General features: G+C 46.4%; 1 protein-coding gene across 2 annotated transcripts; it reads right to left on the reverse strand.

The window, feature by feature from the left end:
- Window positions 1-1,438: 1,438 nt before the first annotated feature.
- LOC102060075 (cholesterol 24-hydroxylase) lies at window positions 1,439-17,650 on the reverse strand. 2 transcript variants are annotated; one of them, XM_055717006.1, is made up of 15 exons: window positions 17,340-17,650; window positions 13,378-13,446; window positions 13,003-13,084; window positions 12,418-12,491; window positions 11,681-11,767; window positions 10,864-11,002; window positions 10,154-10,264; window positions 9,218-9,374; window positions 8,837-8,899; window positions 7,698-7,770; window positions 7,175-7,259; window positions 5,222-5,332; window positions 4,873-4,961; window positions 3,910-3,976; window positions 1,439-3,023 (listed from the first exon to the last, which is right to left on the reverse strand). In XM_055717006.1, exons 1-15 carry the CDS (start codon window positions 17,465-17,467, stop codon window positions 2,862-2,864), a joined length of 1,497 nt encoding a protein of 498 aa, XP_055572981.1. In that variant the 5' UTR covers window positions 17,468-17,650; the 3' UTR covers window positions 1,439-2,861. The 2 variants fall into 2 exon arrangements, with proteins under 2 accessions (XP_055572981.1, XP_027660782.1); XM_027804981.2 differs by lacking the exons at window positions 13,378-13,446; window positions 17,340-17,650 and having other exon boundaries at window positions 12,942-13,034.
- Between the last annotated feature and the right edge of the window lie 410 nt (window positions 17,651-18,060).

The following is an 18,060-nucleotide window of genomic DNA, read 5'->3' on the forward strand; positions in this document are numbered from 1 at the left end:
GTTCCTGCCCATCTGCAAGTGTGCACATCTGGGGCAGGATGAAAGCAAGAGGAGGTCCTGGAGGGCAGCGCTTACCTGCAGGGTGCCGGGGCAGGAGCTGTCCTGAGCAGCTTGGCTTTGCAGCTCCACGTCAGCCAAGAAACCTTTTTGCATCCAGACTCCAGGCATGCCACACAAGGCTGTGCTGGGCCCCACTGGGGTGGCACCCAAGGAAAAATCACCCACCAGCCATTTCCAGGCTTTTTTTTGTTTTCCCAAGAGACAGGAAAAGAATAAAAAGAAAATTAGCTGCAGGTATGATACTTCCCTACAAGCAGCTGGGAAAAGCACTGGGAAGACAGACCTGGCTCTGCTTTTTTGTCTTACCAGCCACAATCCCTAGCAGAGCGGTTTGGTACAGATGACTGCGTGCCCCAGAAGTGAAATAGCACATTTCTCTTCCCCAGAATAAGGAAAAATTGTCCTTTTCTGTGGTGTCCAAGAAACCTGCAGCCCCCAGATCTTTTTATAGCCCATGGCAGACACAGACGTGTCTCCCTAGGCAATTCTGGCCTGAAGTTTCTCAATGGTGTTTGGCAAAGCCTGTGCTGGCATCCAGCTGACATACATGGCACCAGGGAGCAGCTTTCCTGAACCTGCCTCCTATTTTTTGGTGGACAAGGGATCACCTCCTGGCTGGGTATGCAGGATGAAACCGCGAGAACGCTGCAGGGTGTTTGCACATCACAGAGCATCATCTGCTCCTGCGGTATGATGCCCTAGAGGAGTCAGGACAGCTTGTCTCCCAAGAGAAAGAGCTGTCAAGGCTGAGGAGCGCTGCTCCTGTTGGGTGCATGGAAAATGAGAGCTTGCCATCTGCTGGAAGACGATCAGCATTGACAGGCGGGAGTTCTTGGGTGCAGAAACAGGAGAAAAGCCTGTGTCAGCCGTCCCTGGAGAGCTGGATGGCATTTGGGCTTGCAGAGAGAGCAGGAACAGCATCCTCTGACAGTAAGCACAGAGCAGGCAGGAAGCCTATGTCTCGGGCAGATGATGTCTCACAAAACTTGCTGCAGGGTTTTAACATGCTACCACCCTTATTCAGCCCTCCTTGGAGGCACCTGTCCCCATTGCAGGGGTAGCAGAAAGCAGTATGTGTTTGTGCAACTAATGCACCTCAGCTCATTTGTTAGTAGGGCACAGCAGAGAACTGGCTTGGTGGCATCTCGCATTTCCACAGCACAATGTGCCAGCCTGTCTGTTGAGCTGTCTGCGTGCTGTTCACAGCGCACTCCCCATCACAGCTTCCCCCACTACTCCCTGCACTGCACTTCCCTCCCTTTGACATATTCTCAAGATTCAGCCTTTTGTTACACGATCAGCACATCTAGCCCAACTGGCACCAAGCATCCCACTCCTGATCACGTTAGATCCCAGTAACACACATCCAGCTGGAGAGTCCTGATTTCCCAGTAAGATTTTATTAATGTCTAGGAGAACATAGGCAGATATCCAGCACAAGGGCTTGAAGACTTGATCTACTCATGGACTAAACTTCCCCTAGCAATACAGGTATTGGCACCCCTGGGTGTAAGTCATATTAGCACACTCTATGATGTTATTTATATTACCAAAAGCTACAGCAACCTTATTAGCCTGCTATCCCACTGCTGCACTGAATGTGCACAACAGCAGCAGAGCCGGGAAGGCTCTGGGACGTTACTCTCCTGGTGTAGAAACCACCACAGGAACTTGGCAGTGTACAGACTGCGTTCTTGCCTTTTGAATTCAAAAAGGTAAGAAAGAAAGCGGCAGTACCAAATGTCTTAAATTCCCTGTATTCTGTGATGAGGCACAAACTCCTATTAGGTATCCACACATTTCTGGAAGGTGGCATTTTCACATAATAGTTTTTTCCCTAGCAGAACTAGGCTGCAAGCCTACATGCAGTGACCAATTCTGGCACATCTGCAGAAGAAGGTGGTGCGGGACCTTCTCCTGCCTCTAGCTCAAGTTGCAGACACATTTGTTCAGCAGCAGCATCACTTTAAGCAGTATGTGCTTCCAGGCACTTACTTCCAACCCTGCTGTACCTACTAGACAACTTGGCCCAAGTGCTGGCGTACTTTGTGAGTAAATCAGATGGGGAAAATGATCCAGGTCAAAATAAGCCCAGCAGGACCCCCTCCCTCTCAAAACAGTATCTCAGGACAATGGGCACAGGCTGTGGGAAGGGGTAGGAGGAAGCCCCCTTCTACAACATGGACTGGGAACCTATGCTCTGAATAATACCGGAAGAAGTAGGAAAGACTAAATTAAACTGGGTAGAAGCAACAGGGAAAAGTAGTGACCTTAGTCTCTGATTTTTGTTTCAGATTGCTCCTACCAATTGTTCTTCTCATTTAGAGCAGGGATGGGAAAAGTGCTTTGACCAAGAGAATATCTCCAGACTTCTCTTCCCAAGTTCAGCCCAAATCTTGTGCTCCACTAAGTTTTCTGATTTCATTGTGTAAGTAGGAAACTCCCCAAACAAGGGCTTAACTAAGACTACGTTGTGTCTTAAGCAAACTTAGTGGAAACTATCAGCTGGGGTGTAGGTTTGTGTGGAGCTCCAGGAACACCAAACTTTTCCAAGTCTGGTCAGAACCAAATAGCCATCCAGGAAAAACAACATACTTTGCAATTCCAGGTATACTTCCAGATTGAAGATGCTCACTGGAGTGACTCCCCTAAGGTATTCTTCAGTAAATGATGAGGAAGGCTAGGAAAACATTTCAGTCTACTAATCCTCTAAAGGCGCCTGCAAAGTCTAACCTTTAATTAGTGTGAAGATCTTCAAAATCAGAAGAAACACTATCACTACCATGTCATGCTCCCAGTAGTCACGCCCGGCAGCCTCTTGCAGGGTTCCTTGGCTTTAATTTACACATTACTCCATCTAGTGGCCTTAAGGTTCCAGCATCCACGAGTTTAAAACTCTGCCCTGGTACCAGCTGGAATTCAAACCTCTGCAGCAGTTTTGCCATCACCACTTTCGCCTCCATCTGTTAAGAACAGCAAATTCATCATCAGTGACAGCAAATACAGCTTGGACTGCAGCTACTTAAAGTCAGTGTATTATGTCACGCTGCTTTGTCAGTATAGAGATTTAAAAGTTAAATGTTGCTGTGTAAACGCAGCCATCTGAGTTTGGGCAGGAAGAACAGTTGTCTGGGCCTTCCTGGATTTGAAGACAACCAACAGGTACCAAGATCGGTCCTTGTATTCATGCACTAACCCCATTTTGGAAATCAGAGTGGAAAACTAAGCACTTTAATCTGAAGATTTTGAGCAGTGGTGCTTAGATGAACTCACAGCACACACCCAAAGAGCTGGCCTTCTGTCTTTCTGAAATGCTCTCTGCCATGCTCATATACTGCATTAAATTGTTCCTCCCATCCACACAGCCCTCTCTTCACCTTCTCATTGCCAGTCCTGCCTTATGCCCTTCTGCCAGCTGATGTTTTCCCTGCCTTAACTCTGCCAGCTGCAGCCACGGGGTGGTCCCTAAGAGCACCTGCACACCCCCACGTGTCTGACCTCAGCTGGCAAAGGGATGTTGACTGCGATTCCCATCAAGGGGTTCTGATTCAAGCAGGGTCACCCAGACAGTTCAGAGGGAGAGCAGCCTGCTGCCCCCTCCCCTACAGACACCTGGTCTGCATGCGCACACGGGTAACGTGGGACCAGTGTGGTACATGTATGTCTGCTCATGTGACAGTGTTTGAGAGACATGCCATGTCATGGGCACAGTGGGGATCTGCCCTCCAGAGGGAAGAGGATCAGTGCACCATCAGTGTGGCCTTTGGTCCCCCACCACCAGCCACAGCCAGCACACCCTGACCTGGCCCAGTGCCAGTTAATGAAGCATCATTCCAGGCCTCTGCTTACCTGTGCAAACACCTGCCCGATGCAGGATCGGGGTCCCAGAGAGAATGGAAAATAGCAGTAATATGGCCTGCAAAGAAAAATGTTCAAAACTGTCACTCTTGACAGCTTGGTTGTAAAGAAACAAGCAAATATTTCATCACAGTAGCAAGGAAATAGTCTAAATATCACCTCACCTAGCTGACTCATTAGGACAACCTCCAAATGAACATTTTTTTGCTTTGGAGCAGCAATGCAGCTCTGCAGCTAGCTTCCTTGTCATCTCCACTTATTATATGGCTCAGCTCACACAGCTGTTCTGATGTGTGCAAACCTTATTTCAAAGCTGAGTGTCAAGCATACCCTAAGTGCTCTCCAGCCCATCAGGAGGATATAACAATCCACCCAATTATTGCTCCTTTGGGCAGCTCTGAACCATGTGAGTGAGAGGGCTTTTGGTCAGGAGACCAAACTAACTCTAGGCTGAAGTAGAACCCCTGCCTCATGAAGTAGGTAGATGCAGAGACCAGCACCAACTGTTCAGGTCACCGGTCCCTCCTATTGCACTCCCAGCTACTGCTCAGACTTAGGCTGCCTGCCCACTTGGCTGAACAGCATCCTCTGTCCCTTGTTCCCTCTTTAATGCACAGACACTTCAAGCATCCTGGGGCCAGGGCTGTTGCACATTAAATGTTTGTATTGCACCAAGGCAAATATTCAATCTGGTTTTGGCTCAAAGCTTTGACCTCGATACAAACATTAAATAACATTAGTATTGGTCTTTCTTTGTAAGGTATTCTGTTGTCAAAAGAACTTCTGGCCAAAAGCTGCAAGTTATTGCGCTCTATTTGCATTTGGATAAGGATTTAGTGTTACTCATAGTGGAATGGAAAAATAGTTTTATCCTGCCTTTTTTCCCCTTGAAATCTTTTCCTGTAATGGTTCCTTATTACATATTTAATAACCTGGGAGTAAAAAGAAACTCACTTAGGTGCATCTTTGCTAAACCGGTCTGGATTGAAAGTGAGTGGATCCTCGAAATACTTTTCCATCCTTCCCATCATATACGTGCTAAACTGTCAAGAACGAGATTATTTGCATTAGTGAGGAGCAGCACACTGAAAATGCCTCTTTGCTGTCACCGGTACAAAACCACAACTGCCTTCCACTCCCCAGGCAAAAACAATCCAGAGCCCCACTTCATACCCCAGTTTTGGCCAAAATTTCAGAGGCGCCAGTAGCAATAGGCCCCGGGAGGATTTTGGCCCTCTGACACACAGATCCATTACATTTGGATCAACAGAGCAGCAAAAAGCTGATGGTGTATGGGACTCACAACAAGTGTCGTGTTTGCAGGAATTCTGACACCATCAACGATGTGCTCCTCCTCCAACCAGCGTACCGTCCCCGGGACAGGTGGGTACAGCCGCAGTGATTCCTTCAAAACCTGCGTTAGCAAAAAGCACAAAAGGTCAGTTAGTTAATATGGTGCAGAAAGCAGAAATAAAATTAATTACTTCCCCATGGCCTTTCACTTTGGCTAAATGGGAGCTTTTGACTTATGGAACAGATGCTGGTGTATCTGTCTTGGACTTCTGTGGGCAAAATATATGGATAAGTCAGCTCCTTCAGGTTCTTTCTTACAACTGGTAAAACACAGAGAAAAGGAATTATAAAACACAGGAAATTCAAAAGATGCCACACATTGAACAGATCTGACACCTCAAGTCAGGTCAACAACTAAGCCAAAAAAGTACTGGGAAGCAAATTCAAAGGGAATATCTAAGACTGAAGTCTCATGCCCCCAGTGTGCTATTCTCAGCGCCGGCTCCCACCTCCTTCCCACTCTCAGCACTGTGCTCTTGCTCCTGCCTTTGTCCTGCTTCTGCTGCTCGGGGAGCTGAGCCAGGTCAGAGCACCAAAATGACAAAAAACAACCTGGCAAAGGAAAATTAATAGGCAATAGTGAGGGAAAAAATGGAATGAGACCACTTCTTTTGGTGGCAGTGAGCTGTAAGAATGGCTTATTTCATCAAAGTGAAACCTAATTAACAGCGCACATTAGCATCGCACTGCAAATGCAATTAACAGCATGTATGCATGAGTGGATTAATGAAAAAGAAGCATGGACAAAAAGATTCAGAATTGCCTGAGTGACAGGAGAAGAGTCCTGTGGTCTCTGATTCTCCATTGATGGACTGTCTCTGACCAAGGGCAACTGTGATTTTGGTTGTACAGATCCAAGCTTGTTCTGTTCTGCTTTGAAAGGCTCTCATGTGATCTGTCTTAAAACTGAAAAGCTTAGATACCTCATCCTAATTGGAGTGGTGTAATTGTGATGGTATTTGGTGAAGTCTAAGGAAGCCTGCTGATTTCTGTAATCACAGAGATGCCTTTTCCTTATGAGAAACACACCTTTGAGATCTATCCACTGTCAAAGCACAGTGGTTCATGGGATAGGATAATGCAAATGGTAAAACACCATCATCCACCTCAGCAGGGCAGTTTAAGAGAAATGTGATCATAGCAAGCAGGGAAATATCAGCAGAAGAATAGCTGCTGAGATGGGGATTCAGCCTCTACTGAGGGCTAGTGGTGTCCCTCATCTTGTGAAAAAGGATTAGCAACACAAATGCTGGCAAGTAGCCAAGCCCTGGTTTTGTAGTTCACTACCAACTAGCATTTCTATACACAACACCTCTTTTAGAACCAAACTCTCTTTCCCCCTCCCTGCCCCTGAGTGACTGAAGAGGGTTTCAAGACTGAATAATAAATACATTTTTTTAAAAAAGAGAAATTACAAAACCCAGCCATTATTTTTGGATGTCCTCAAATCCCACCGAGTTTATGGCGTGTGGTGAGATCATAGCTGGAAATGCTTTAACAATAATCAAACAAAGATAGAGCTGTGAGTTTGGGAAGTGCGTGGGATTCATACACAGGTTGGGCTTGAAGCGGCAAATCCTTCTTAAAATACGGCTATAGTTTCAGCTTAAACAGGTAGGGATTAAGCAACCCCACTCTAGTTCCCAGCTTGGTAATAATTAAGGAAAGCAGTGAAGGAATTGTGTGGGACTCTGGAAAGAAATCTGAGGAGCATCCTTCCCAACAAGGCTGGGCTGCTGCAAATGGCTTACAGTACCTGCCTGCTGGCTCTCTGAGGACAAACACTGTCAGGACCAAATACTGGCATTGTTCTTAAAATTTTAAAAATGCAGGGCTCCTCCATGACATGGCAGAGGTGCTACCAAACAGCTCTCACAAGTATTTTACCTCACGTCCACAGTACCTGTGATAAGTAGGTGAGTTTGCCAAGATCCTCATTGTCAATGTCTCTCTTGGCACCAAGAACATCATCCACTTCTGCCTGAAGCCTGCAGTTAAATTAAAAAATGTTAACTGCAGACACCCGTTTCTTGCTAGGCAAGTTGACAAATTACATTTTTTCACTTTCCAGACAGAGTTGGCCTTCAACTGCCACCCTTAGGCAAGATGCCTACTGATTCCCAGCCAGCCTGCCTGAACTTGTGCCTTGTATCAGGATGGAGCAATGTGCATCCAGTGCAGCCACATCAGGTAGGATTTGGGACCAGTATGTACAAAGGCTTTGGGAAGAAAAAAATTACCTAGATAGAATTGAAATAATCTTAAGCTTTTTTAAAAAATTTTAGATATATTGGGACTATGAAACTTTATTTTGGAAGGCAGACTAAAATTTATTGGGAATCAATCCTAGCTTTTTAATAATCCTTACAATTAAGTTTACCTTGAAATTAACAGCAAGCTGGGTTTGCAAACTGGAGCACACATACCTTTCCAGTATTTCAGGATGCTGAGCCAGTGCCATTACTGTAAATGACAACTGATTGGCCGTGGTTTCATGACCTAACGACACCAAAAATTGGTTTCAAGGTTAGTATGAAATAATAATATGACACAAAGATGGTTTACAAGTGTGGCTGTGAACAGGAAACTTTAAACATCAGGCTCCAAATGTTTTAGTTCAAGTATGCTAGAAATAAAAGGAAACGCTAAAAGGGATGTAGATTCTATGTAAGGAGCTTTCAGGAATGACAAGATGTAGCTGGTAAAGATACAAGCCATCTTGCTGAACGCTGCAGTGGCTGCGTATGGCACCTACTGGTTATGAGCTCCCTAACAGAAGGGCAAGTGAGGTTTTGTATTTGTCTTGTCATATTACGGGACACACGGTTCTGCTGAGAAGCAAGGATTTACTGGTTTGGAGGGAAAACAGAACTTCTCACTGTCTGTCTTGAAAAGTCTGCTTTATATGCATAGTTTTCATTGTTTCATGGATAGGCAGATGTATTATTTTAAAGCATTGCAGAAAACAGACTTCTGCAAAAAATTTATTTGTTGCAGTAACACTTTTCTTGTGAGAGAACAGTGTTTTGACCTCACTTTCTAAGAAACCTAATTCCTACTGACTTGCAAGGTAAATCTTTCTATGTTGTTTACCTCATGCATCATCTTAGCCCCTGCTTTTTCCAATAGGCTTCACAGTGCTCTCTCCTACCAAGCACTGACTAGCGCTCTTAAGGCAAGAATTTGTTTAATCATGTGGGTGAGATGACATGAGGACATGTTGAAGATGCTTTCAGTGGGGTTTAGCAGGATTTGAGGCAGTGCCAGAACTCGTAAGAAATAGCCTTACACCCCAGCAGACACTGCTGCCCTCTGTACCACAGGTTGGAAACCACTGGACTGGTGCTATAACATATCATTTGCCTACGAGAAAACTAAGGGTTCTCTTCAGACTTCACCCAGCAGGTCCGACGCTAGTGTAATACTGCTGTCTTCCAACCAAGTGACTCCTGGTTACAGCAGCATCACATGGAGTGAGCAAGGACATTAATCATGACCCTGTAGACAGCCCAAGAATGGGTACAGCTTCCCACATGACATATCCAAGCATTAAAAGACTACCAACCTGCGATAAAGAAAGTGATAAAGTTATCCAGAATGTTTTCGTCATCTCTAGTTCCCTCCAGAGCTGTCAAGAGGGAAAACCAAACAAAATTAGAAGACACCCGCGTGCCCCAGCTGGAACAGCCAGAATGCCCTTCCCTGTTTTGCACATTTTGTCTGCGGTGGCACTGGGAGGAGATACAGAATGGGCAACTCGACAGTGATTTGCAACCAATATTTGATCTAACAGAAAGAAACAGGGAATCTTCAAAGTAACTCTCACTATAGCGTGAAAAAGACATCAAAGGAGGATCAAAGTTCAGATCCCCAAAACAATTCCTCCTGAATCTCATGGCAGAATGTGCCATAGAGAAATTCAATCAAACAGCAATGTGTCCCCTACCGTCTCCTTTCAGTATCTGCGTAAGGACATCCAGTGTGGCTTCCTTCCCATTCTGGATGGCCTCTCTCCTCTGGTCAATGCACTCCTTCCCCACACGCCGCAGCAGCCTCAGACTCTCCTTGACCTCCTTTACCAGCTTCTGATTCCCTGGCATGTACTGAATACAGAATTTCTTCAGTCATTTTATTCCTTTTGCTGGTAAAAAAATATTGCTAATGTTATTTTTCAAGCGAGTACCTTGCTTTCTGCTAAATGATATCTGCCACAAAAATGTCTGCTCTCTCCAAGTGAAGGGTTTGAGTTGAAATGAGAAATATTTCCTTCTGTGCATGCTGATGTCCTGCCTTGTTACAGCTGATGTTTTGGGCACCGTGAGCAAAATTCCTTACCTCTCCATGGAAATAAATTGCAGCATGCAATACAGAATCTCACCTCGGGGCCCAAAAAGGAAAACAGAAGCTCTAAAAGCCTAAAATACAGCTTCTGGAAACTGTGAAATGTTAACTTAAATATTTCTTATTACATACATCATTTCCTAGCATATTAATTTGGGTTGAAAATACAATTTCTTTATGGTAAGAATGTTCAAATTTCTTCTACCTTGAGTGAAGGCTGCCATCCTTCTTGGACAAATGGCAAAAATCTCAATTTTTGCAGTGATGGGTGGGCAAGTGTAAAACCATATAAGAAGACAATACATGAGAGGGGAAGAGAAAGCAGAAAGAGAAAGGAAGCATTAAATGTTAATGTTAATTATGCAAGTGTTTTAAAGCACTAAATGAATTTTATCTTGAGGCATGCTAGAGGGAAGGAGCTACAGGTGACTGTTTCCCCATCGTATATGGGCCTCGCACAGCTCCAACCCACTAACTCATGCAGGAGCACAGGCTCCAGCTGGCTGCGAGCAGAAAGGACTGAGGTGAAAAGCATACAGACCTGCATGAAGGACATGCGCATCTTGGCCATCCCCTTCAAAACCATAGTCACAGCGTGCGGGAAAGGTGTCTGGTCATCACTCAGTGCATTTAATTCCAAGCCAAAGGCTACCTGAAGAGCAGGAGAGAAAAAGGCAACTTGTTGCATCCTCCTGGCTCTCTGGGGCTGGGGTGAAACAGCAGAACAGCCTCACACCACCGCCTTTTCCTAAAAACACCTCAAGCTACACCCCACCTTGCAGGAGGCTGTGAGGGAAGGGCAATATCTACATTATGCTTCCTCCTTATCTGGGGTGTTAATAATTTACTATTACTCTCCGTTCATCCCAAACTTTTTGCATAGAGAAGGGAAAAGTGAGCGTAAGGCAGACTTCATGCTGACATATAATGTAGTAACACAACATCCACACAAGAGCAAGCACTGGTGTGCCCCTTTCAGCAGGAGGGGTGGGAGGTATGAGGCTGTAAGGGCTTTTGCAAAGGGTCCCCATCCTGCAGGCCACAACCAGGCTGTGCAACCTAACTGCCCCTCCCTACGGCTCAGCCCAAATGGAAGTGGCACAATTACTTAGTCCTTCAGCTCTTCTGGCACTAGTGGGTAAAGGTTTTGTTCCCTGGCTCCAGCTCCTGATCACATCCTGCTGCTGGTACTTGTTACTTCCATTCCTTCTTGTTAGTTGCAGAGGAAACAAGAAAGCGGACAGCTGGTACCTTTGCAATGATATCCATAGTCACCCGGTTCATCATCGTTAGCATGCTAAACTCTTTTTCTCCATCTGCCTTTTCCTCTAGCTTCTCCATCAGCTCCTCTGCTTTTTCATTAAAAGTTTCCATCAGACCCATCAGGTAGCTGAACAATCAATAAAAATGAGAGATGGAGGCTCTGGAGAGGACATCTTTGCTCAGACAAAATTACCTTCATTATCTTCCACAGAAAACGGTAAAGTTTTTTCTTTTATTTGTAATAAATTTGCCTTTATACTTTAAAAATCAAACAGATAAAATGAGCTAAATGCTTCTTATAGCAGCCCCACCCTGTCCTGCCATGTAAACAACGGCTGTTGTGGCAAAGGGCTTTGGCCTGTGCATGCCAAAGCACGCGGACTTCATCTTGAGACCCTAAACACAACGCATCGAGGCACACACAAGCAAACCAGACCAACCCCCTGCTTATCAATCACACGGTATCTCCCACAGGGAATCACTCAGGTGAATGATGAGGCTTGCCCACATCAAATCCCTGAGGTCTGTTTTCTGCCAAAATAAGGCAGCTATCACCACATTCCCAAATATGCAACCCTGTGACCTTTCTGCTGTCGCTGAGCTCTTACGGGTGTCACTGTCCCATGGGAAATCTGGTAAAATTATACCTGTTCCAGAAATGGTGTGTTGGACTAAGTAAAACATGATTTTGGCACTAAATTTTTTTTTTCTCTTTCTAAGTATGAAATAACGAATCAACGACACAAAGAATCATGAAAATACAGTAGAAATAAGCACTAGATCAACCCAAAGATATTTGCCTTACGTTCGGCTGAAAGCTGGATCCATTATCCTCCGCTGCTTGTGCCAATGCTCATGGTTGCAAACAGTTACCAAGCCATTCCCTAGAAACCTAACATTTAGGAAAACAAGGAAAGGAACGGTTTTCAGCAAGGGAGCCCACAGAATCCCACGTAGTCACAAAGATAACTCTTTCACATCTGTTTTCTTGGATTTTTCCCACACGTAGGGAGCACTGTGCTGCTTTGACTACACAACTGTTACATCACTATGGACAACGACTGAAATGCAGATATGTTTTGCCTGGTTGGCATGGACTGCCGAGTTCAATAAGATGCTGGTTCATTACAGCTGTTATGCACATACTTACTATAACAATTGGATTATTATTTTTCTAAAGCCTCAGGCTAACAGAGAAAAATCCCTTTCTATTACTGAACTTAGGAGCTGGAAATTTGCATGCATTAAGGAATAATTCAGTCATCTAAAACTCTAAGTTTTGAACAAACTATTCTGAGACTAACTCAACATCTACAGAAGGGGGAAATATTGTCAAGGTAAAAAAAAATTCAACATAACCTCCTCCTTGACTGGGAAGACATTTGACTTGACACGTATTTTAATAGGTACATGCTGCTTATGTATGCCTGGAATTAGTTATTGGTCCCCACACTAAGGTAAATGGTCTGAGACAATGCCTGTGATGTTATTAATCTTGCACTTATTTTCAGATCATAATGGCTTCAGGTGTGTTTAGCCTACCTCTCACCAAATAAGCTGAAGATACGACCATACACCAGCGGATCCTTTGGGTACTGTGGTGACATCAAGAACTCCTAAAATCAAATCTCAGGTCAGTGAATACTGAGCATGATCTGTTTCCCAGACAAAACATAAAAAGCCACTCACTCTTTTCCTCCTGTAGCAATAGTCTGAAGACTAGATTAATTATTTGGTGTGCCCCAATTCCCCAGCTCCTGTGCTGCTAGATTGTTTTGCATGCCTCTAGCAGATTTTGCCCAATGACCTGAAATCTCACTCTGTGGTTATTGCAAAGATTTAGAGGAAGAAATTCAGTCCCTCATGCCTCACACATTTGAGATATTAAGCTCTTGCAGAGAGTCTCCTTTTCTGAAATGGTGGATGCTTGCTCTACCTGTTGTTTAAATAAAGGTTACAAAGCAAATCAACCGATCAGAGCACCTCAAGCTCCTAAGTCAGCCAGAGCCACTCTCTCTGCAGGCATGAACTGGCTGCACCATGCTGCCCTGAATATCAGGCATCACCTCACTCTTTCTGGAGGGCCAGGCCAATCCCCGCTGTTGATTTGGCTTTATTTTGCATCACCTTCACTCCTTCAGGACTCAGAATCAGCACTGAGACTCTGTGAAAGGCATTCAGCCGTATAATAGGTCCATATTTTTCTGCCCTACAAGAAAAGAAGGGAGAAGGAAAAAAATAATTAGATAATTATGGTACAAACCACCAACATGTAAACAGTTCAGACCTAATAACCTCAAAGGACCAAAGCAGCATGTACTGGGAACTACTGCAGTCTTCAGTGAATAAAGTCATTAAGAGAAAGATCAGCGTTCTCTCTGTAGCACCTCTACTGACCTTCTGAATGATGCTAAATATATAATTCAGAGCCCCTGTGCCTTGATTTCCCAATTTATGCTACAGGGCTAGCCCATTCACTGTTATTAATGTGTCTCAACTTACCACTGCAGGAAGAAATCATGCATAAAATCCTGTTTCCTCCACAAGATCGGCAGATGTCCAAATAAAAAGCTGCAGAAAATGAAGGTTAAGAGTGTCATGACAATGCCAACATAGGATTTTGTATGGACTGCAATCCTTGTTGCTCAGTGATGCAATACGAGTGTTGCTCAGTTTTCCTCCTTCTCAGGAAAGGCAAGAGTAAGACCTAACTGTGCCAATGCCCAGCCCTCACATGAGTGAGCTGGGGACCAGGGTCAGGCTGGTGCACTTGGGCAGCCAGGCAAACCAGTGCAGAGAGGCAGGACAAGGTCTCTTTTGCTGCTGTATTATAGGAGATATCTGGGTCTGGGTGGGAGCTCCCAGCAAACTGCTTTGCTCCTTGTCTAGCTGACTGAATCTCGACTGCATCTATCATGTTTCTGTACATACAACACACATTTGCTTAAACATTCTTCAATACATGCTCAGCCCTGGTAAGCATAACTTTAGTTCTGTCAACGGAGTTAAATTGAGTAAAATTAGAAACCACCTCCTGTCTAAAGCCATGTCACCCCAAATGCTGGGAAAAAAAAAAAAAAAAAAAAAAGAGGGCAACCTAGAAGGATAATCGCTGGTTAATACAGAAATTGCAGAATTTAGTAAAAGGTTAACTCTTCAAATACAACAGCTGCATTAAAGTTAAGAGATCAGTTTCTTCCTTCGGCTGCAAGTGGTGAATTCCCACCGGCTTTGCATACATCTGAAGAAAAATTTGGCCAGGCTTCTCTCTAAATGAAGCAAGCTGCGCTCGAGACCTGTTTTCCATTTGAGAGACAGACAGCCATGCTATCATCCTTTTTAGTATAAACAAGCTATAGAAGAAAAACAGGCTCTTATTTTTTTTTTGTTGGAACCAGGAGGCACTTAAAATAACAAGCACTCAACACAGGTACCCAGCATCTAAAGGAACTTTTAATCCTTCACTTGACTCCTCCACTGTAACTGGACTCCAAAAAGATGTGAAAGCCCTAAATACGACAGATGAGTCCTTCATTAGCTGAAGCTCTGGAAACCTCTATCTGCAGCACATGAAGCAAGGTCCCACTCATGGCTCCTCTGGTGTGACAAATGAATCTTCAGAGGTATCTTTTTCATCCCCTGTCCCATCACCACTCATTTAAGTCAGGCGTTACAACAGGCCTAAAATGTTCATCCTCTAATGAGAAGTCCTAATTACTTACTACATGCCATGAAAAAAAAATAAGCATGGGCTTGGTTTGGGATATACAACTATGTGACACTATCAACTGAAAACATCTATTTGCAAAAAAATCCTTTTTGCCCATTGCCTGTTATTAAATCTTTAATATGAAGCAAACCTTTGAAGACATGACCACCCTTCTTCACAGGTGAGCCACTGATGCAGTAAAAATGACACAAAGCCACCAGGACTCATTTTTCCAGCCTGTCCTGCACAAGTCCTTTAGAGGTGTGCTGCATTAGTTCTGATAAAAATACATCAGCCCAGGAAATCAATGGCAATAACATAATCTTGTCATCATGCAGCCACAACACCTGAGACAAAGCGCGAGGTTTTGTTAAGATCCTGTTATACTTCATCCTAAAATAAGGTTTTCTTAAGCTTTTATCAAAGCGAAAGAGCCAAGGGCAGAGGCAAAGTTGTGCATCTGGGACAGAATAATACCTTGAAAGGATACAGGCTGTGGACTAGCTTGCTGGGGAGCAGATCTGCTGACCGCAACTGGGGGCTGGTCCCAGTGGGCAGCAAGCTGGACACAAACCAGCCTTTGCTTCTGGTGCTGCTCTTCTCCAGTTACCAGATAACAGTCTCAGCTGAGAAGTGTTTAGATTCAGATGAATCCCATTTCAGAGTAATTTGGGTCGGCAAGGACTGCTGGAGGCCACCAGTCCAGACTCTGCTCCAGACCAGTCAATGTGAGAACAATGGTACCTGGCTCAGGGCTTTGCCCAGTCACCTGTGCCAGCATTTGTGCGTCCTGATGGTGAGGGTGTTTTTGCCTTTATACCTAACTGGGATTTCCCTCAAGTCAGCTTGTGCCTATTGCCCTCTGTCCTTCTTTTTGCAACTCCAGGGACAGTCTGGCTCCATCTTCTCATAACCACCCATCAGGTAGCTGAAAACAGCCTGTGGATCCCCTCAGCCCTTCAGCAGCCACTTCTCCACGCAAACCAAGCCCAGCTCTCAGCCTCCCAAGAATCCTGTCTGCCCTCCACTGGACTCACTCCAGTCTGCCAATGTCTGTCTTGTACTGGGGAGACCACCACCACACATGGCACCCAGCTTTACCCCCTCCCCCTCCCCCTTTATTTTTAAATGTATGTCTTTTGAAAACTGGAAGTATTTGATTTTCCTTCCCTTGGACACTTAGGAGTGGAAGTGTTTGTGCAACACGTACTGAAATAGCGGGTTTGGACTGTCTCTGGCAATTTGTACTTTTGAAAAGCTATCAAGTAGTGTGGGCTTACATGGCAGACAAGCTTCCACCGAGGCATACCGGTACTAGAAACCTTCCTGGGAAGGATCCTAGGCTGACCACCAACAGCAAACTGTTAAAGGAAAAATGTACACAGATGTGGGTACCACTAGGCTTGCTTTAATCACAATTCAGAGCTGGGCCGCCACCTCAGTGAGTAGCAGAAAACAAAGGGATACAGCACAGCTTATATGCACTTATCAAATCATTGGTCAATGTCCAAAGTTTTTAGAAGTTTCCTTTGGTCTTGTCAGTTCTGTGAATCTATCACCTGACTCTGTCCCAGTGGATTTATCTACTTGGTTCCAGTCTCTGCCTTGGTTCCAAGGTCCTCCTCAGATCATGATCTTCTTTCTGCCTGCTTTACCTCACACAATCCTTCAAGCAGGCTTAGTCTTTGAACAAGCAATTCCTATTCACATATACTGATTTTTTCTAGAAACACCTGTGTTGCTGAGAGCACCGGTGTACACAAATTGATCACCTATTGTTTCTGTATTCTCCCACTGATTAACTTGACTGGGTTTTAAACCAGCCTTGGATTAGGGCTACACAAGGGACAAGGCCTGGTTCTGCCATTTCGCAGCTTCAGCACTTGTAAATTTCTTAATTCAAAATACTTTTTTTTTAACACAACCTCAAATCCTGTAGAAGGGACAGAAAAGCAGCAGCAGGGTGCCTCCAGCTGCCATCAAGTGTGTTATTTCGTGCCTCAAAAATGCACCTAAGGACAGGCAGGTTCAACGATGGCAAAATCCATCCTCTCTCTAGTCTTGGTATCCGACCCTGATGACACAAGTAAGCTGAAGCCAGGAGTTAGGCTGCCAAGCCGGTGTCCCTGTAGGCGTGTTCGTGTCGGAGTGCTGGGCTGGCATGGCGTCCCTTCCCGTGGCACGCTACGGGGGCACAGGCACCCAAAGGTGAGGCTGAACGGGGGCGCCTTGTGACGGCGCTGCCGCTGCCTGGCCGGCCGCCTTCTCGCTGCCCTTTGTCACTTACGCCTCGGGGTTTTCTGGAGCCACGCACCCCGCTCGTGAGGGAGCGCAGGGAAGCACCGGCTGGAGCCAGGGTCGCTGTGGCACGGCCGGCTGTGCTGGGCCGGCCAGCCCCTCCCGCCCGTCGGGCCCCCCCCGGCAGCAAGCGCACGGCGGGGCCGGCCACGCCAGGCCGCTGCCCTGGGGCTGCCGCGGCCGCCCGCGGTGACCCGGCGGGGCGGGCAGGGCAGCACGGGCCGCCGCCGGGCGCAGGCCTGGCCGGCAGCGCTGCGGGACAGGCCGGCGGGGCGGCTGGCCCACCGCCGCGGGCTGCTGGCCCGCCCCCGCAGCTCGCCCCGCACAGACGCGGGCCGCGGTGTTTACCTTCCGCGCTGGCACGGCCTCACGGCGCGGCCCGGCGCTGCTGAGCGGCTCCCACCGCTGGCGCCCCGCCCGGACCCCCCCGGGGCCCCGCCCCTCCCCGGCCCCTTACCTCTCCCGGGGGGCGCCGGGGATGTGGTCGTACTTGGCGTGGATGTACCGCACGTAGCAGCAGTACAGGCCGAAGGCCAGGAGGGACAGGCCCAGCAGGAGTCCCCCGGCCGCCCCCAGCGCCTCCATCCCCCCGGCGGCCGGCTGCCAGCGCCGCGGGCCCGGCCGGGGCGGGAAGGGCCGGGCAGGCCCCGGCGGCAGGACCGCTTAAAGAGCCCGGCTGCGGCACCCAGCGCGTGTGTATCTGTGTGTGTGTGCGTGTATATCCGTGTGCGTGGCTGCCCGAGTGAAGGGGGTGCCTTGCACAGGAGCGGGAGGAGGTCAGGCAGGATGCCGTTTGCGGAAGCGTTTTAACGGGGCTCGCCTCCAGAGGCCCTTAGGGAAATGAAGCTGTCCCAGGCTGAGGAAGGGGGAGGCTCTTTGTTGATTTTTAACTGTTTAAAATATAAGAGGTGAAGGGAATCTGGTGTTGACGCCTGTAGGAATCAGCAGATGAAAGATTTTCAGAGCAATCTGCTCCAGGCCCTGTGTTACACAACATACCCATCCATCATCCAGGCATGGGGATGAGGAATGATCTGGTTTTATTCAAAGTAGGTGAGCTAAAGCTGACTGCCCACGAATTGCACAAGGATTGCAGGGCACAAGCGACCAAGCCATAAAATGGTGGAAATTCCTTTCTGATAAATGAAAAGTAATATGTGGAGAAAGATAAACAATGC

Source organism: Falco cherrug, chromosome 7 (genome assembly GCF_023634085.1).
Source record: "Falco cherrug isolate bFalChe1 chromosome 7, bFalChe1.pri, whole genome shotgun sequence".
NCBI classification, from domain to species: Eukaryota; Metazoa; Chordata; class Aves; order Falconiformes; family Falconidae; genus Falco; species Falco cherrug.